Here is a 22273-nt window from a genome sequence, read left to right on the forward strand (position 1 = left end):
ATACGATACAAAAAAGCAAAGCAATTCTTCTTAAAAAAGTAATCACTACTATTCTATATTGAATCAATTGAAAATAATTAAAATGTTTGTGTATACAATTCAGGGTTGCGTGATTTATATTTGAATGATCACGAATCCAAAAATATTATTATTATTATTATTATTGATAGGTCTGGAAGCACTGCGATCTTTGTGCAGATCTATTGTGCAAGACCTTTCAGCCTAATTTTGTATCTGGAGGCTTTTGATGTATCCAAGTACCTCTTCAGGCTTTTTACTCCATATCACATAGGGATTAAGAGTCCCACCACCTAGATGGGATAGTCTCTGCCTAGCTAGAGCGACGCATTCGCAGAGAATGTGAACCGGCGTTTCATCATCATCCAGCTCACAGAAACGATAAATTTGGGTATCAGATAGATTTAATTTACTTAGGTGATATCGTAGACCGCAGTGTCCCGTATAATACTCTTAGGTCCTCCCTGCTTAGATTAACGAGTTTGGCTGATTCTTTCGTTGCCAGAAGTATAAACAGTTTGGCCTGCCTTTGCACTGGGCAATCAATCCAGTGACGTCTGAATTGTTTAGTTTCCCAGTTACTTATAGTTTCCCTGGTGTGTGCTTTTTAAGTCCATAAAATGGGCCTGGACCATAGAATGCTGATGTAGCACCCTGCTTTGCTAGGTAATCTGTATGTTATTACCTTCATGTCCCTGATACCCGGGAACCCATCCTAACAAAACCTTGTTTTTGGCTCCCAGGGCATTAAGGATTTCAGTGCATTCATCCATTAGCTTAGATGTAACTGTGTAGGATTGCAAGGCACGCAGGGCCGCCTGGCTGTCCGACATAATGCAGATGCTCTTCGATGTTGAGCCTATCCGCAGACATTCTATACCACAAACTTCTATTGCATGAATTTCTGCCTGAAATATGGTGGGGTAGCACCCCATTGGTATCGATTGTTTGAAGTTCGGCCCATAGATGCCAGCTCCCGTTCTTCCGTCATCGAATTTCGATACATCCGTGAACCAGACCTCTGAGTCAGGGTCGTTATAAGGATTCTCTATTTCCCAGTGGGTCCTGTCTACAATGGACACTTCAAAGTTCCGTGAGATTCTGAGCTTAGGGGACATTGCGTCACGCAGTTGCAATGAGGGATTTCCTATGAATTTTCCATTGTGCATTCATACAAGTGGCGAATGTTTGATAAAAACGTTCACAATATAAAACAGCCTCGATCACCTGTTCAATCGCTGTTCGCATACTTAAATCATTTGCTGAATTGTGTTTTTCAAACATAACAGGCTGTTTGCTTAACAGGCTGCTCACATTTAATCCATTAACCAGATTTTAGAAATGAATTGTAATATTTAGTCTGATTTTCTGTATACACATTTAGGCGAAAATCTGATTTGCAACTAATTTCTCATCAATTTAATAACAGCGAGCAAAAAACAAACCTCTTTTCAGTTATTATTTGACAGGTAGGTATGGCAATGGAGGAATAGAAAGATTTCACTTGTATGAATTCACAATGGAATTTTCTTATTACTGCAAAATAAAATGTATTTTTTATTTGAAAATGTTTTCAAATCAAATATACTTTTTATCTTTTATTTGATCGGCATCCAAATAAAAAATATTTGTTATTTCATTCTTCAGACGAATCAAAGATACTTTTTATTTACTCGGCATTCAAATAAAAGATACTTTTTACTTGTTATTGGTTCTTTAGGGAAACCAAAGAAAATGTTTGTTTGATTTGGGTCGCTATCTGAAAGAAAGATAATGTTACAAATATTAGCAACACTAAGGGGTACTGCCATCTCTAAGCCGATGCTAAGCAGTGACTTGATGCACATCAATAATTCAATCATTATGTCTACACATATGTAAGTACACGCAGCGGAGAAGCAACGCACAAACACATGCAGATATCTTATCTGAGATATGCAATATAATTGTGGAAGTGTCGCTCACAAACACACGCGCATGAGCTGTGAGAGAAGCTATAAAAATTGTGCATCTGTAGTTATAGCTGAGAAACTTATAGCAGATAACCAACTAGTAGATTCTAGAACAGAACCGCCTAGAAATGTGAACGAGTAAACCAAACAGTATAAAAGGCAACACCAGTAGAGGCGCGAGAATCAGTTTTGATTAAGCACGCTATCTGTCGAGCAATAGTAGAGTTATTTATTGAGAAGTACTTTAATAAAGACCATTTTGCATTACTGAATTGTGGTGTTATTTATTCAACAGTTTAGCGATACGAACGTTAGCAGAGAATTTGAAATAAGAGGATTGGCAGTAAATTCGTTACAATACCTTATGCTTCTTACTTGATACGTGTTACAAATAAGTGCGCGTTTATATTAACTAATTTTGAGCTATGTGTCACCTTTGTCCATCCTTAAAGTATTGACAGACTCCGATATTCTTGACATTCGGCGGCGGTGCGAAAAACGACAAATATCGGCGGCGGCATATATCTCTAGTATAGCAGACATCCAGTCTGTCAATTTTTGGGAAATGAAGAACTTCACTCTTGATTTCTTTTAATTTCCATATAAAAGCAGGAGATTTTTTGCGTTGTACAAAAATGTCATGTTTTTGTATTTTCAAAGCCGATAATCTCGTAAAATCTCAAGCCCAATAGAATTTTTCTCATTTTTACCTAGGCCTAATAGCCAAGCTGTGGAGCATAATCGGCTCCTGAGCGCCTAAAGCTTCTTTTGGCTAGGGGGATCAGAGGCCAGAGAGTTCGCCAAGGAACATATACTATGGTGGTTAGGGCGGGTCGATTTAAAAATCGCTCATCGCTCTGTGAAAATCGTATTCTAGGGATCAAAATAAGAAACTTTGCCGAAGGAACCATACCTCTAAAACGAATTCTGATGTCCCCCCCCACCCCAATTTGGGTCGAACTTTTGGGTAGGGGAAAATTTTGAAAAATCCCACTTTGACCCATTTAGAGTGCTCCAATCGAGTCCAAATGTATGCCCGACCCCACTAACTTTGGAGGCCCGACCCACCGATGCCAGTGGCACACCCCCTGGAACCCCCCTGGGGGTTTACCATACATGTGCACCATACCATGGCATCGGTGGGTCGGGCCTCTAAAGTTAGTGGGGGTCGGTCATACATTTGGACTCTATTGGAGCACTCTAAATGGGTCAAAGTGGGATTTTTCAAAATTTGCCCCTACCCAAAAGTTCGACCTAAATTGGGGGGGGGGGGGGGGGACGTCAGAATTCGTTTTAGAGGTATGGTTCCTTCGGCAAAGTTTCTTATTTTGATCCCTAGAATACGATTTTCGCAGAGCAATGGGCGATTTTTTTTTGCCTCCCCACAAATCGACCCGCCCTAATGGTGGGACTATCCGGTCGGTTCCGGTTCCGACACATTTCTAATCAGAAAGCAATATACATATACCCGCTCATGGCTAAAAAACATGGCGATCATCATCATGATCGGTGGGTATATCTTTTAAGGACTTACAATTTTGAGATTCGGACCAAACTTAATGTGCAGGTCCAATTGCATGAAAGATGTAAAAAGTATCTTTGATTCGCCTGAAGAATCAAATAACAAATAAAAAATATTTTTTATTTGAACGCCAAGTAAATTAAAAATAAAAACTATCTTTGATTCGTCTGAAGAATCAAAAAAAAAAAAAAATATTTTTTATTTGAATGCCGAAACAAATAAAAAATAAAAATTATCTTTGATTTGAAGTTGCATTTTAAATCAAAAAAAGGATTTAGAATCACAAACCCTGATACAATTGAAACATTTGCTTATAGTTTGCAAACTCTGGTATTATTCAAAACAAAAATACAATAAATTTTATTTTAAATTTAAATACTTACTTTTTTCGTTTTCATTATACTCCCTTCAAATTGGCGATCCTTTATTCGACATTCCATCCACGAAACAAAATAAAATGAATGTTTTGGTTTTATTTGCTTGTTAACAACAACAAAAATATGTATGTACATATTAAATGATGAATACTGACTCAGCTCCCTCCAAATTTTCAATGTAAGATCAAACCCGAACCAAATACACAACACCTCGATACCAGTGAGGATAGTCTTACCGATGATGATTCACCACAGCGACGAATAGAGCTAACACGAAGGCCATCATACCATAAAATTTTCACCGAAATTAGTGGACCTGATATATCAGGTAAGTTATTAGAATTAAATATTACAATTAATATGTTTATACATATGTATGTATTTATGTAAACGCACATACAAAATCATTTCAATTTAAATAGGTGCGTGCATTATGTATGAATGCTAATTTATTTTTATATTTATGCCTTACTAATAATTATAATAAAAATCATACCATCAATCATAATGCATTGTGTTATTGAGTCACATCGCACGAAAAATTTTAGATACTTTGTCAGAGAAGGTGAAATATAGAGATAGAGTAAACCGGTAAATGGTTAAATATTCAGCACATGAGGCATTTGCGTTTCAATTCGCTTAAATGTTAGTAAAACTTGCATTTTTTTACAATAAAAGTAAGCAGGAGATTTTTCTTCTATATTTCAAAAATTACACACAAATTTGTATGAAAAAAAAAGCTTTAAAATTTAAGTCAAAGCTACACAAAGTTAATGTTTATGTTTTACTCACTCGACGCAATAATTATAATTTAGAGCCTCGTTTAGTGCATTCCAATGAGCCATCCAGCTCTTAATCAAGATCAAATCTTATTGGAACGATCCGGATCAGTACTATGAGAGTTGGCAGCACTCAACTAATGGGTGCCTGTTATTGTCAAACTTTTTCTTCCAAATCGCTCCATAAAGTTTTACTTAAAAAGTGAAAACAAATTATCAAAATAACAGCCAGTATTGCGTTATATTTATACTCAGCGTGCTTTGCACACAGAGTATATTAACTTTGATTGGATAACGGGTGGTTGTACAGGTATAAAGGAATCGAGATAGATATAGACTTCCATATATCAAAATCATCAGTGTCGAAAAAAAATTGATTGAGCCATGTCTGTCCGTCCGTCCGTCCGTCTGTCCGTTAACACGATAACTTGACTAAATATTGAGATATCTTCCCCAAATTTGGCACACGAGCTTATCTGGACCCAGAATAGATTGGTATTGAAAATGAGCGAAATTGAATGATAACCACGCCCACTTTTTATATACATATATAACATTTTGGAAAACACAAAAAGCCTGGTTATTTAGTAAATAATACACCTAGAATGTTTAAATTTGACGTGTGGACTGATATTGAGACTCTTGATAAAAATTAAAAAAACAAATTTTAAATGGGCGTGGCACCGCCCACTTGTGATAAAATCAATTTTACAAATATTATTAATCATAAATCGAAAATCCACCGTGGTGTGATGGTAGCGTGCTCCGCCTACCTCACCGAATGCCATGGGTTCACACCCCGGGCAAAGCAACATCAAAATTTTAGAAATAAGGTTTTTCAATTAGAAGAAAATTTGGCAAGCACTCCGAGTGTATTTCTACCATGGAAAGCTCTCAGTGAAAACTCATCTGCCTCGCAGATGCCGTTCGGAGTCGGCATAAAACAAGTAGGTCCCGTCCCGCCAATTTGTAGGAAAATATTTCTAGTAAAAATGGACGACATCGGTTAAAGACCACGTCCACTTTTATATAAAAGATTTTTAAAAGGGTCGTAGACGAAAATAATAAGCTATATCTTAGCGAAAAAGAGCTTTGTATCGATAGAATTTTACTTTTTAACGTGAATTATAACATTAAATTGGAAAACACTAAAATTTTTCAAAATGGGTATGGCAACGCCCCTTTTATGACTAAGCAATTTTTTATGTTTCGAGAGCCATAACTCGAAGAAAAATTAACGGATCGTAATGAAATTGGGTACACCGTTTTCCCTATAGCAGGAAATATTTCTAGAAAAAAATGGACGAGATCGGTTAAAGACCACGGCAACTTAGATATAAAACAAGCTTAAAAGGGTCGTAGACTAGAATAATAACCTATAACTTAGCAAAAAAAAGAGGAAATGGGGAGAATTTTTTTTTTTAAACGGGCGGTGCAACGTGTTATGTAGAAAAGTAATTTATCTGAAATGAAATGTGCAATTGAAGCTCATTCTGAGTATATAATGTTCGGTTACACCCGAACTTAGACACCTTTACTTGTTTCCATATAAAATTCTATGGCATTTTGCACTTAAAAATTAAAAATGAAAAAAAAATTATAGAGTTACTAATGCATAACAAAGGAGTCGGCAGTTAAAACATGTCGGGAGAGGTACCAAAAAACGCATTTTGAACTACATAAATACCAATCGTCCTAAGGCTTATTCTGTTCTATTCTTGTATTTTTTATATTTTATTATAGATACACAAATAAAAAATGTGTAGTTTAAAATGAATGTAATGTAATTATTTTATGGCCTTATTAATTTGTTTTCAGACTTAAAAGTAAAAATTTATGGGTTGTCTAGTGGAACACCCTATGGATTCGAAAATTATCCAGATAGATATCAGAATCGCAACTTTGTTGTTGCATTTGCATGTTAAATTTTTGTCGGTATCTGGAGAAGGCTTCATTGGAACGCAACTATTCTCTATTGTGAAACGTTCCGCCTCAGAGACGATGGCAACGTATATTTTGACAGTTGAGAAACGTAAAGACGGCACAAAAATGATAGAGAATTACCATGGGCGCTTTCAGAACAGGGCCCGTATCGCGTGTTACGATCCGTGATCGAAACCTATTTTTGATATCACAATAGCTCTAAGACGTGGAATCGGAGTAATAACACATGTGATATGGGGACAATTCGTACTCATAATATCCATAATTGATTGTCGTTTTCAAAAAAAAAAAAAAGATTGACCGTCTCATGTCCATCGTTTGAGTAAAATTGGTTTTCGATATCTGATCGTAAAACACGATACGGGCCAAGAACTGTTAATCAATCTTGAGCCTTGAGAACCTTCTGAACGAACCGTTGTGTATTTTTGATTCACTCAACGGTTACGATTTTACGACACATTACTTTCGCCTTAACGTGTTTATTCGGCTGTCTGACAGTTCTTTGGCCGTTTAAAGTGTTGGTTATGAACAAAAATGTTCCTCTTAATATTATAGTGAACTGTGAAACATAATTTAAGAAGTCATTTTGCTTAAAATTTTTAAATATAATTATTGGCAGTTGGCTCAACTCGCCGTTCATAGAACAAATTTTTTATAACTCAACTGACGGAAACATGTTTTTGCAAGGTATCAACAAAAATTCTGTTCGCTGAAATCGTCCATTGTTAGACGAAATCTCTAAGAGGATCTCTTGGTCTGAGTCGGCAACACAGAATGATGCCCTTCATTTTACCTTATAATAGTAAATTGGCTTGAGCGATTTGACGCATTTGATGTTGGACCTTCTCTTTGTTTTACCTTTTCTGATTTAGTATATTTTTTTAATTGATGTTCTTTGTTCATTTCTGATTTCGTATACTTTTTTAATTGATGTTTTTTGTTCATTTCATAAAATTATATAGCATGGTTAGGGTAATCTTAGTTAGATAAATACTATGTCTAAAATCATATTGACGTATATAACCCACTCAGCATGGAAATATATACATATTGTGACGAATATTAGCAACACTAAGGGATACTATCATCTCTAAGCCGATACTAAGCAGTGACTTGTATGCACATCAGCAAATCAATCATTATGTCTACCCATATGTCCATACAAGCAGAGGAGAGAGACGCACAAACACATGCATATATCTTATCTGAGATGCTCACAAAAGTAGGCAATAATTTGTGCAAGTATCACTCACATATACACGCGCATATGAGAAACTATGAACGTAGTTATAGCTGGTAACTAACTAGTAAATTCTAGAACTAGAAACGCCTAGAAATATGCCAATGAGGAAACCAAACAGTATAAAAGCAGCACCAGCTGAGGCACGACTAATCAGTTTGATTTAAGCACGCTATCTGTTGAGCAGTAGAAGTGTTATTGTGAAGTACTTTAATAAAGGCCATTTTGCAGTATTGAATGGTGGAGTTATTTATTCCACAGTTTAGTGATTCGAACGTTAGTAGAAGGTTGCTAATAAGAGGGATTGCAGTATATTCGTTACAATATGCATATCAAATGTGTATTAATATTATTTCGTTTTAGTTTCAAGGTTTTCTTATAAACATTTTATTTCAAAGCCGCATGAGTCTGCGTTCTAAGTTTTGTTCATATGTCTTAAAAGTTTAATACTTTCAAAAATCCAAAATCATAGGCATCATCCAATAATAAGCACTTAACCGCCTAGGCGTTTTTGTCCGTTTTATTTTAGCAAGTCACGACAGCTATTCCTGTTTCGCCATAACTGTCGCCAATTGGGAACACCAAGCAAAATCAAGTCTTTCTTCCCTTGTTCCTCCCAGCTCGGTGTAGGCCTAGAAGATTTAATTTGGGCATATTAATCGTTCGCGAGACGGTAGGGCTGATACCTTAATGATGATTTGTTAGCGGAACGTACCGGATTAATATCCGGCAAAGGACCATCAACATCGATAACACTCGCCTTCTGGGAGTGTCTTTGTCGTTAATACAACAACAACAACCTCAGTGTAGGTCTCCCTTTACCTCTGCTTCCAAATAAGGGTAGAGCGTCTTCGTCCATTCATTCAACATGGTACAGCCAGCGACACTTTTGCGGTTTTATTGCACTATTTCCTATCTGCTTAAAGCTTATCACGATACGTCCTTCGATGCTTGCCGTCGGCATCACGGACCGGACCATACTGTTTTCGGAAAACTTTTCTCTCGAACACTCTGATGGATATCCAGAATAACGGGCATTTTTTTGAGTAATCCCGTTATCCGGCCGGATACCTGTTAATATCAATAAATCTTAAACTTCGAGATCAGATTCAGATAATAGGCATGCTTGGCGGAATAAGTAGGTTAAGTGCATTCTCTAGTTTCTATCCGGCACAACCCAAAATTTGAGCAACGTTAAAACTTTTTTAGAAGAATGATGCCTTTAGAAAACATCCTAAAAACTTAAAATATATCATTGTAAGAAAAATTGCAATTTCTTTTGACTTTTCCAGAAACGCTTAGATTGAGAGCCATATATCAAATACGATTTCTGTGCGAAAACCATTGGAAGTAAAAGAAATTACATGAATCGTTCTAACCTGTAGTGAACTCTGAGTGGGTTTTATATGTATATGAATTTGGCTATGCATATGATTTAGATAACGTTGTATAATTTTCAGAGTTGGGGGTAGTGCATTAATGCACCAGCCTTCACTCAACAGTTGAGTGATAATACAAAAAATATCAGGTTCACTAGGCTATAGCCCAACAAAAATTAAGTTTAGAGAACGATTAGAAAACGAATTGGGTTCTAATGTATTTGTCTAAGATAAAAGGTTAGAGCACGATTTGCGAAAGTGTCGCGAATTATCACATTATATAGACACGTCTACAATTTGCTCAATTTCCCCCTCAAATACAATAAAAATTCAGTGCACTACCCCTAACTATGATAATTTTCAGCATTTTACAAAGAAACTGTGATTGCCATAACTGTGTTTGTCACAATCGACAAAAGCTATATAAACTTGTGAAGATACATACATACATACAAATATCGTCGATTTAGAGTTAAAGCCTGTCTACTCGCGAAAATTTAATTGCGCAAACAGAAAAACAATGCTTTTGCAATATTAAGATACGACCTTTGCAGAAATTGCAATTACTCTAAGACTGTTTCGAGATAAGTAACAAAGGATCATGCGACAATGACTAGTTTTGGTCTCATTTCGTTTATACCTAAACGGGTTCTGTTACATGCCCACTTTGTACCCCTACGGGTTCTATCACTTTCAGTATACTTACTTACCGATTTTATCATTTACAACTTTTTTTTAATATATTGCTTTTCATTTATCTTAAATAATTTAACATTACTGTCATTCCTTGCTCAATTTATAAACGAATTTAAAATATAGAAATTAAAATTATATACATTTTTATTATTCCATTTTTTTGGAATTCATTGATTCATTGGTTTCAAATCCGATTGCCACAGAAATCAGACTCCATGACATCCCTGATTATTCCTTAAACTCCTCGCAAATGACAGTCTATTTGAGGTCTTTATTGACCGGCTAGTTCAACCTAACCTAACCTAACAACTGGATTGATTTTTATTATAGTTTTCAGGGTTTACACGGGTTACGAGTTGCTATAACTGCTCCTTTGATTAATTGGCGAGTTAAAGATCGCTAATCGAAATGGTCTAAAAAATACGCCGACAAAATTTACTAATGGTGCTTTGAGACAAAAAACTCAACAAAGAACCTAAAGCATTGTAGATAAGACAGGTGTGATAACTTCTGCACAGATGTCAAAATTACAAATAGAACCGATCATCTGATTTTGAATTGAGTATCGTGGTCTCATCTGCATCTTTTTCTATCACCCGCTGAGTATAGCCGGCCCTATGCGCCACCATATTGAACATCCTGTCATGCAGTTGACGGATAAGATATCACACTTGTTTTATCCACAATGACCTAAAGGTCTACAGATGATAAAAAAGAAAACTTAGCCCATTGAAATAGGCAGCAAATATTTTAGTCGTCAGCTTTGGAGTTGTCTTTTTACAAAATTAAATAAATGCAGGCAATGTCCTGCGATGTTTGGAACTTAAAAGGCTTTAAATAAAAATTAAATATATGTATGTATGTGGGCTTCACAAGATTAGATGGTATGCTTATAAAATGGTATACTAGTCAGTGAGAAACCAATGTTTTGTATACAAATGCACCTACATTTGAACGATCCTTGCATCATCAACATCGTAGCCATTACTAAATACAGTTGCAACATAATTTTAAATCCACCAGCGCTATCTCTACGTTCTACTTTATTTAATTTACATCATCATGATCATCATAATTGCTACATAGCATCACTGTATGAATTTTCACGCAAACCGTTTTTCTCTTGATCACATTCGCATTCGTGTAATATTGATAATATGTATGTAAATATATATATATATAAACTAAACAAAAAGTAAATAAAATACTTCTACATGTGTATGTATGGAAACATTTTTCGTTGTCATATCGTCATCATCGTCTTTATCACTAAAATCATTTCGCATACAGAAAATACTTCTACATGTGTATGTATGGAAACATTTTTCGTTGTCATATCGTCATCATCGTCTTTATCACTAAAATCATTTCGCATACAGAGGCATTTGCATTGCTCACGATCGTACACTCTCATATAGACATGCATTCCTATAATTATACGTTTACTAAAACTGTTTTTATTTATTTATTTTTTAAACAAACATTTAATACATCTGGGAAGAATATACATAGATGTATTTGTGTACTTTTGTTAATTACAAATTAGTGTAAATATTAATATTCATAACATAAGCTGCCATCATTCATCGCGCAATGCATACTCTGTTTCTGTTTGTTTTGTTTTCATTTCACTTGGAAGCAGTGATTTTAAACTTTCAATATTTTTTGGTTTTTGTTCTGGTCCCTATTATGAGCATTTTTCGATCTTCGATCTTCCCTGGCTATCGAACATCGAAAATCGAATTTGAAATTCGTATTATGACATCTAATCTCTGTCGAAATTTTCGTTGTATATCTATGTAATTTTGAAGCGAATAGAAATTTCTTATAGATGCTGTATCGAATTAGAAGAAAATTGTTTGAAACGTATGTAAGTTTTTTTATCTTCTACTTTTTTTTTTACCTAATAGTAATTTCAAACTATTTGTATTAATCATATATAGTATAGGATTCTTTATTTTTATTAAAATTAATATCCACACAAAAATTATTTAAAAGAAAATGTTATATTTTCATGATGCAAAATTTAATAATAATGAAAATTTTTGAAAATAGAAAAATCAATATTGAAAATTAAAATATTGTAAAACATATTTAAATTGCAAAGTTCAAAGTAACAATAACAAAGTTAAAAACAATTGAGTCAATATAATTTAAGAACCCTACATATAGGTCCAAGGTGGTGAATACAAAACAACTGCTTGGAAGACTGGTTTCAAAAATTGGAAAAAATTCCGAGTGTATTCATGTACCCGATGCTCAGTTGAGACAATCCCTAGCGCAAAATCTGAGAAAAGTTGCCAATTTCAAAAAGGTTGGCTTGGCTCTTGTGCATTGTTGCAGCCATTCATCTTTACGTTTCTATGGGCATTATGAAATTGACGTTTAGAAAGCTACAATTACGCGTTAAAATTCATTTCAGCGTTTTATACTTCTGGCTAGTTGCAGTACTTAAGCTTTTTCTTCATAATAAATAATTTTGCTTTTATTTTATTTGACAGATGATGGGAATGTGCTTTTCTGAACGGTTGAATTTATCGAATTATCGAACAATGACACTAGTCTTGATCGAATGAGTGTCATAATACCGAATGAAAATTCGTTCGATCAGCTCTTTTGAACACAGTCGAAGATCGAATTTGTCTCATAATAGGGGCCGTCTTACATTTTGTTTGTTTGTACGTTTGTGACTTTATATTGTATAGTTGAAGAGAAGGGAGTTTCGTGTAGTTGAACTTTAAAAAATACTGAACCTGCCGCCTTGTAATAAATATAACAGGATGCTGCCGCTACTGACTTTGCAAAGTCTCTTTTCCCCGTTTACCGAAATAAAAAATAAAGTAAAAAAAAAAAAAAAAACGCAACAGTGAATAAACACATTTATTTGATAAATTAGTGAAACGATTCGATAGCAATTATACGAAAAATACTAAAATTTATTACAAGCAAAAATAAAAGTAATACAATACGCGATATATCTCCGTGTTTCTTTTCCAATTTGGGTCGTGCTACTATTTAATTTTTCCTAACAGTTAGCGTGTTAAGACCGAGTTGAGAAGCTTTTCATGCCAGAAAAACCATTGTTTGCCAAACCACTGCCGATGTGCAACCGAGTTTGAAACTTTTTCTAAAGATTTTGATGTTGCTTTTCCCGGGTCTTGAACTCTGGACCTTTGGTGTGGTAGGCTAACAAGTTAATTGATAAATCTTAACGAAATTTGGTATGCTAGCTTATCGGGACCCAGAATATATTGGTATTGAAAATGGGCGAACACGAACGATAACCCCGTCAATTTTTATCTTGATATATCGGGTAACTTTAGGAACAACAGAAGTTTTGGAAAATGGGCGTGACACCGCCCACATTTAAAAGAAGAAAATTTGAAATTTTTGAAAATTGTTTTCAAATTGTAATGGTAACAAAAAGATTTAACACCTTTGTGGTATATAACTCAATTATACTGATATTTCACGTCAGTAATGATATGGTGTAGCAAAGAACGAAACCCGCTGTATAAAAACATAAATCTATAAATCGTAACGAAATTTGGTATAAGGGTTATTTTTAAGCAGCGCAATAGAAGTTTAATAAACTTTTGGAAATTGGGCGTGGTACGGCCCACATAAAGGAGAAGAAATTTTAAAATCTTTATCAAGCTGTAAATCAAAAGCCGTTAGTATTACTTTGGAATTTTGTAGAATTATGGTTTTGAATTATAATTAGATCTGAGGAAAATTTGTTAAAAACCACGCCAATTTTTTTAAAGTTGCTGAAGGGTTAAACCATCACAAAATTGGCAATATACATATTTATGGTACGTACGGTCGCCGTGGTGAGGTGGTAGAGTGCTCCACTTACCACACCGAAGATCCTGGGTTCAAGTCCCGGACAAAGGAACATCAAAATTTTAGAAACAAGTTTTTCTAAGCGTGGTCGCCCTCGGCAGTGATTTGGTAAACACTCCGAGTGTATTTCTGCCATGAAAAGCTTCTCAGTGAAAACTAATCTGCCTTACGGAAGCCGTTCGCAGGAGACGCAATAGGTCCCGTCCCGCAGAATTGGAGGAAAACTTAAACGGAGCATTGCTCAAATTGGAAGCGAAGTTCGGCCTTAATATCTTCGAAGGTATTATCGCACCTGAATTTATTTTTATAGATATGCTAATGCATAGTGCAAAGATTTCAAAAAAAAAGTGTATATTATCCTGGTCCAGTCCTTTTAATTAAGCTTTTCACTTCAAACTTTAAATATCATAGTCGAAAAAATGCGGCCAAACTTAACGAGAGTTCAGACATTGAGAGCATTGTTTCTTTGACCGTAACTTTTTTATAGCTGCCCACGGAAGAGGATATTTGCATATGTATAGGTAGAGCGTTTAAGCTTTCATATCATGTACTTTTCTCGAAATTTCTCTATAAATGTATCCTTAATATATGTATGTATGAGACCACGTGCTGGGTGTATAATGTTTGGTTTCGCCCGAACTTATACTTCCTGCTAGAATTCGAATACATAAATGTGTTCCGAAAAAAAGAGTATGCGGCATGTGCTTTGCTCAGGGTTGGGCCTGTAAACTGTTTACATTGTTTACAGCAATTGTTTACATTATTTACAATTGTTTACAATGTAAGTGTAAGCAATCCAAAAAATTTTGTAAACGCCCAACCCTGGTTTTGCTATATTGTGGTTTCATTTCAGCGAAAAATAGGATCAAGAACAGGTCAGCCAAAAATTTCTTTGAATTGACAAGAACTTGTTCAACTGAAAGCCTAATGAACGTTTGGAGTAAAAAATTGCAAAGTTTTCGCCTGCGACACTGCATTTCCTATATTATATTTTCATTTAAATGAAAATTTGTTTTAATAAAAAGACACATCCAACTAAAAGTCTGATGAAAATTTGAAATAAAAATCGCGCAATTTCCTTGACATAATAATATTTCAGCTAAACGTCTAATTCGTCCTGCGGTGCTTTTGTGGCCTTTTTAACGAGGATTATAAGGTCACAGAAAATTTTAAATTTAAAGTGATCTTGAGACCAATTGACCTTATGGGTCATAACGTTAAGTAAAATTATACCACTCCATCAGTTAGTATTGTCATCTTTTCACCGTCATAATTCGAATATTGATTGTCTTTGGTCTTCTGTTAATTCCCTGTCATCCCTACTTCACTTCTGAGTCAAGTGGGCATCCAAATTTCCGTTATATATCACCGATTTATACAATTGGTGGATTTTCTGAAAGAATTCTTAACTATCGACTAGTCATTTGTTTAAGGCAAATTTGTTCAAGCAATAGAGTTAAGAGGCTTAGAATATACCCGCGGCAGGTATGCCTGTAATTAGAGGCGGCTAAAATACTCAATTGATCCAAGGGGATGTGTAGCGCAACCCTTTCAAGGGGATGCTAGTGCAATTTTATTTTCTCCAACCCAATTGTCAACCTCAGCTAGCCATTGTGAATCTTTTTTTCTTTAGCAACCGAGCCTCTGGTGACACCAAGCCGCATGAAACTAGAGGGTAGGGGCTCCTAACGATACGCTTTTCCTCTTTGATTCAGGGCCAAGTTACTCATAGTGCAGAGCCTGCATAAAGTATCCCATATTTTCTTTTATCGAAAAGAGGACAACTCGATAAAACCTGTAATTCCTAGTGTTATCTTACCTGATCCCCTAGCCAGAAGTAGCTTTATTTCTAAATTTTATTAGTGATTTAAAGGAGGATTTTAAACCAAGAATGATCCGCTCTGTTAGCGCGTATAAAAACCATTTGAAAATGTGTAAAACAGAATGAAATCATACAATAAGGCCCGGCTTTTCAGTAGTTGGTTAAGCTAAGCTTAAACTAAGTTAGCTTAAGCTCTAGTAAAATTTAAACTCCAGTTAAACTACTGAGCAGTTTTTCAGTCACAGTTTAAGGCCGCCTTTGGGGTATGCCTTTTTGTGCGGCAACATTGGTTTTTTATTATCTAGATAATTTGTAGATACGGCAACCGCTGGATTTTGTTTACCCAACAAACATGGAAAAAAAATTCTCCAGCGAAATTATATAGTTCCGGAACTGATATCCAACATCATTATTTAATTATTCTTAAACCATATAGTTCATGAGTTGATATCCAAGTTCATTCTCCAATCACTATCCGACCTTTGAGTAATTTTGTAAAATTAAAAGTTTTCGAGTTGATCTCCAACGTCATTAGTATTTTCCAATTAATATCCTAATTTCGAGAGATCTTGACAAATGTACAGTTCTCAAATGAATATTCAACAAGTTTCTCCAGTTGATATCCTACATTGGATATCGAGTTGCGGTGAAGTTGAAAAAAAATCTCCAAGGTGGTACCACCAAAGCAAAAGCTATTTATTGTGAGAAATAAACACCTAATTGATAGCAGTAATGAGGCGTCAGTAATCAAAAATAAATTATACAGGCGGCCGCCGTGGATCGAAGATCCTGGGTTCATGCCCCGTGCAAAGCAACATCAAAATTTTAGAAACAAAGTTTTTCAATTAGAACCCAATTTTTCTAAGCGGGATTGCCCCTCGGCAGAGTTTCGCAAGCACTCCGTTTGTATTTCTGCCATTAAAAGCTCTCAGTGAAAACTCACCTGCCTTGCAGATGCCGTTCGGAATCGGCATAAAACAAGTAGGTCCCGTTCGGCCAATTTGTAGGAAAAATTAAAAGGAGCACGACGCATATTGGAAGAGAAGCTCTGCCTAAAATATCTTCGGAGGCTAGCGTGTCACATTTATTTATTTTTTAAATTATATATATTTCATATTATTTTCGTGAAAAAAACTGTAGTATGGAATCTTAAATTTTAGTCCAGTTAAAGAACTTGTTAATTAAATTTGTTCAACTTAAGTAATAGCATTTTTTGCTTTATAAAAAATTCCCTCTTTTGCTGAGTACGCTATGATTCTCGAGTTGAGCCACTGTTTCGAAACAACTCTTGGGATTTTAGAAGAATGCCTAGTTAGCAACATGAGCTCTAATGGTACTCAAGCCCAAATCCTTGTTGGGTATATTCGACGCCATTTCGAACGAACGGAAATCACCGATAGGTTAACTAGAGTTTAACCCAGCCACATCGGCCGCTTAAGCTCAGATTAAACTTCAGTTAAAGTAGACTGAAAAACTGCAGAATAAGTTTAAGCGTAGTTTAACTGACAAACTGAGTTGAACTTGTACTGAAAAGCCGGGCCTAAAGTGTGCAAAATTTAAGCTTTTTATCTGTAGACGGGTCTTAGAAATATATAACTTTTTTCCCTCTTTATGTCTACCAGCACCTAAGCCACGTACATTCGCACTCTCTCTTTCGCCTAATTTGCCTCTCGCCCTCTTACGCCTTCTCTACCACCATATATATTCTAAATTTCTCCTTATATTTACTTCATCCCATTTCTTTCTCTCCCATTTTCTATTTCACTTTACTTCTCTCTCTCTCTTTCCTTTACTACTACATAGCTACCATGACATATCTATCTGTCTGTCTGTAATTGTGTGTGTTGCATTTTGTAAATTCTTTGTAAAACCACTTTACTTATCGCTATTGCCGTGGCCAAAATAAATACATATTTGCTGTCATCATTGCATCGAATGTTACCATTCACTTAATATCGAAATGTTCTATTTAATCAAATCTATAATTGTATTAAATGTACTTAAATAGACATAGGAAAGCACTAACATTAAATTTAAGGCTTTTTTCAAACATAAATACATAAACTCATAAATGTATCTAAACCAAAAATAAAGCAAAAAATTCATATGTAATGTGCAATACATAATGCTACTCACTCATACATGCATACATAAAGTTGTGTTTGTATAGGTTTTTTGCACAAATGTGTTAGTAACCTTTTTAAGTGTGTCTTTTAAATGTAATTCTCAATAAAATTAGCTAATAATTTTTTATTGATTTTATTCTCAAATTTTTGCATAAAAATCCTACTCCAACACACTTCAACTTCAACTTCGCCTTTTCAACTCAATTATCGATGCGATACGACCACCCTGTAATCTTAAATGAAATTCCGCAATCATGATTATGCGGCATGTTGCTAACTAACTTTCGACAATCCCGTTGCTCTGAATGCGAAAATCCAAAAAATTTAATAAAAATTCATACAATACACATAAAACGAATGCCAATGTGTGATTTGAACAAAATCAAATTTATGACGATAACGAACTCGATATATATGACTATGTTTAAATGATTTCCAATGGGTTTATCTCAATTATGATGAATGATGATTATGATTGTGTTTATGATTTGATCAAATGATGTGATAACAAAAAATCAAATGAAAAGGTGGAGCGACTTTGCAAATGTCAGAGACTGGTGGATTACCTTCGTTACCTTGCACGGGGGTCAGTACAAGTGGTACACTAATACAAATACCGCCGGATAGCGCGCCAACATTTTATATACCTCATAGGATTCCATATAATACTAGTAAAGAACGTTTCTATTATTTATAATTACTTAAAATATGTATGCAGTATGTATTAGAATCACAATGCTGTGCAATGAAATAGAAAAACAATAATAATAATAATATGGCATGATGTACTCACCTAACAATTTTCTGTACCTTCGATAATGTAAAGTTCTCAAGTCGATATTTATTAACATCATTCTGCAACAATTCCCTAAAAAAATAAAAATCATTCTCCAACTGAAGATTACATATATAAATACAAAATTTAAGTCGACATCGCAGCAAACATTCGGAGTCAAAAAAGTGTCGCAAAACTACACCTAAAACGGAGCGTTTACACTCATGAACTAATTTCTTACAATGGTTGTTCGATATGAGACTTTTTCATATACAGCCCAATTCTAAACAAAAATTCTTTGCGAATTTTTTCCCTTCTCCCATTCCTTTGGAGTTTTTTCACTTCTCCCTTTCCTCTTATTCTGAATAATGTTCGGTTATGGAAGAAAAGTAGATATTATATATGAATGTGAGTGAGAGCGAGATTTCTCTCCAATTTCTTAGGAGTTTTTTCACTTGTTAAATTAAATTAATGTATCAAAATAGTTAAAGTAAATTGGTTCTTTTAAGAAAGAACACTTATTTGTACAAATTTGTGCTAAAATATGTACATTCTACCACAATAAAGCAACAGGAGAGCTCTTCCCAAGACAGCCGATTCTATGTACCGGAGCGACTCGGGATTTTTCCCAATAACGGACTGTCATTTAATTTGTTGCGCCCTTGGTCGCACCCATTGGATGGGGCGAAGCACTGCTACAACAAAAACAACAAGCTCTTGGTATATTTGATGCAGCCACCCAGAAATTGAGCAAGGATTTTTAAGAAGGCCTAAATCGATTTTGGCATATAACGAAAGACGAATTCAACTCGACTTGGCCGGCAGAATATTGCATTTCTGAATGGAAGCAGGCAACTCCAGCGGATTTGTGTTATCCCGCCGTCTTCTTCTTCTTATGCTCCTCTGTTGATGCTGTGGCACCAATTCATTACTCATTTCAGTGAATACCACATGAAATGCAATAATGTGCATTTTTTATACTTTATTTCTTAATTTCAAACAAATTCGCAACAATAATTAAACTTTTGAATTTTTTAAACAAAATAAGAAAGGCGCAACGAAATTTCAATTGACAAAACAGCTGACTTCGAAATTGCTATTCCCCAATTATTGTTCTCCCTAGGAGAAGAGAATTTGAGGAATTTTTCTGCGGGAATAAAAAAATCCGTGAGAACAAAATGCCGAGGGAATATTTAGAATTGGGCTGATAGGTATTGAGCCATAAACTGTTCATAATTTAGTTCTTAAATAACTCTCTTCGGAGTCATATATTTGCATTATATAAGGGATTAGGATTGGCCAGTTCAGGGCGGATTTGTGACGCTACTCATTAAAAATGGAGAAGTATTTCCGGAAGCTTTGTTGGAAACCAGGATATTTGGGAGGAAACCCTCAAAGGGTGTACCGTGAAGACAATTTGTGGTTGCAATCAAAAAAGTAAAAAAAAAATAATTAAAATAATAAAATAAGTGAAAGCGTTAATGAAAGAAAAAGTCCATACCAAATTTCAAAGGGAACAGCATGTAACGATGATTAAATTCAAACTTAATTTGAAAGAAATTTTTTTATACCCAGCGTGCTTTGCACACAGGTACAGGTATAAAGGAATCGAGATAGATATAGACTTCCATATATCAAAATCACCAGTGTCGAAAAAAAATTTGATTGAGCCATGTCCATCCGTCTGTCCGTTAACACGATAACTTGAGTAAATATTGAGATATCTTCACCAAATTTGGTACACGAGGTTATCTGGAACCAGAATAGATTGGTATTGAAAATTAGCGAAATCGGATGATAACCACGACCACTTTTTATATATATATATCATTTTGGAAAACACAAAAAACCTGATTATTTAGTATATAATACACCTAGAATGTTGAAATTTGACGTGTGGACTGATATTGACTCTTGATAAAAAAAAAAAAAAAATTTTAAATGGGCGTGGCACCGCCCACTTGTGATAAAATCAATTTTACAAATATTAATCATAAATCAAAAATCGTTAAACCGATTGTAACAAAATTCGGCAGAGAGGTTGCCTTTACTATAAGGAATGCTTTGAAGAAAAATTAACGAAATCGGTTAAGGACCACGCCCACTTTTATATAAAAGATTTTTAAACGTGGACGAATAAAATAAGCTATATATTTGCAAAAAAGCTTTATATCAATGGTATTTCATTTCCCAAGTGGATTCATAACAATAAATAGGAGAAACTTCAAATTTAAAAAAATGGGCGTACCACCGCCCCTTTTATGACTAAGCAATTTTCTATGTTTCGGAAGCCATAACTCGAAGAAAAATTAACATATCGTAATGAAATTGTGTACAGATATTTTCCTTATAGCAGAAAATATTTCCAGTAAAAATGGACGAGATCGATTAAAGACCACGGCAACTTAGATATAAAAGAAGTTTAAAAGGATCGCAGACTAGAATAATAAGCTATAACTTAGCAAAAAATAGTTTTGAATCAATTATACTTCACTTATCAAGTTTTATTGTAAGTGGAAATGGGGAGACATTTTTTTAAACGGGCGGTGCAACGTGTTATGTCGAAAGGTAATTTATCTAAAATGAAATGTACAATTGAAGCTCACGCTGAGTATATAATGAATTGGTCAATTTACTAACTTTTTGGATATTTTATTTTTAACTTCACATTTATTAGTTGTGCAATTCACAATTGCTATTAATTTTTTGAATTTTCGTCCTTTTAATGAAATTATCACATCTTCAATATTAAGGTACCAATAACCGATTCCAATAGGCATATTTAAATAAAAAAATGGTTATGACTAAGGCATTTTGACTATGTTAATTTTCTCAGAGTTTTTAAGCATGTAATAGGTAGCACAGCACCTTAATTACCTCGGAGATATATCACGCCAAATTATTATTATTATGCTGTATAACCTACAGAGTAAATTATTATACATATATTCGTCTAAGAGTATATTGTAACGGCATAACCGAGTTGATAAACAAAAAATAAAAATACTTTTACAAATTTTAACTTCTCATAACTGAATTGGGCACACATATTGGCTCTAGTCTAGTGTGTCAGAGAGAAATGAACGAAATCTGGCCTTAACCGTTAATTTCTTTCTAACACAATCCCTAAAGGCAAGGCGTGGTGAGCGTGGTACGGCTCAATATTGATGCGCTGAAGTGTGCTATTGTACAAATATGGGAAAACTGCCGCCAGATTGCGTTGCGCAAATAACAGAATTTTTCATCCGTTTCAAAGCCACAGTCACGGATTAAAAATTTTAATTATTTACTCACATTTTTGTTATTAAAAAATTAGTAATGGTTTCACACAAAGTTGCCTAAACTAGTATACTTTTCGGTTATACCACGAGTTATTAAGCTCATTTTACAGGTTTGTTGATTTTTGTTTGGCATATTGATTTGCAATTCTACCAAGCTAGTAATCTTAAGAAACATATCTATAAGTGATAATTGCTTTACTTTTAGGGCCGTTTTCTCGGCTGCCTGCTAAAGTTTATATCGAGTTGTGCTTAATAGCGGAAACAAGAACCTCTGCGCTGCGGTGCTATGAACATCAAATATCTAAATGGATTGTAGATACTAAAACAGCACCATATTTGCGTGTTTTTTTAGTTTTTTTAAACCTTCATATATTATTCAATTGTTTCCACTTTTCTCCACTGATATAATAACGATGTTGGACATCTGTCTGCCAAGTATCATTGCCTTGGAATAACTCCCCTCAGTGATATTTGAGTTTCCATACGTTGGTATTTATATCAAAATCCTGCATACTA

At 34.7% G+C, this 22273-nt stretch overlaps 1 protein-coding gene across 10 annotated transcripts in view; it reads left to right on the forward strand.

Annotated features, from left to right (window-relative positions):
- CrebB (Cyclic-AMP response element binding protein B) overlaps positions 1-22273 on the forward strand; it is an 84749-nt gene that overhangs the window by 51244 nt on the left and 11232 nt on the right. For 8 of the 10 annotated variants that reach the window (XR_010953016.1, XM_067783729.1, XM_067783725.1 and 5 more), the window contains 2 exons: positions 4029-4197; positions 18229-18372. Coding sequence is in view for 9 of the 10 variants with exons in the window: in XM_067783729.1 (XP_067639830.1) it covers positions 4029-4197; positions 18229-18372 (313 nt within the window). In the remaining variant the exon portion in view is untranslated. The remainder of the gene's footprint in view (positions 1-4028; positions 4198-18228; positions 18373-22273) is intronic. The other 2 variants (XM_067783732.1, XM_067783733.1) reach the window with 2 other exon arrangements.

Source organism: Eurosta solidaginis, chromosome 4 (assembly GCF_040869045.1).
Source record: "Eurosta solidaginis isolate ZX-2024a chromosome 4, ASM4086904v1, whole genome shotgun sequence".
Taxonomy (NCBI): Eukaryota; Metazoa; Arthropoda; class Insecta; order Diptera; family Tephritidae; genus Eurosta; species Eurosta solidaginis.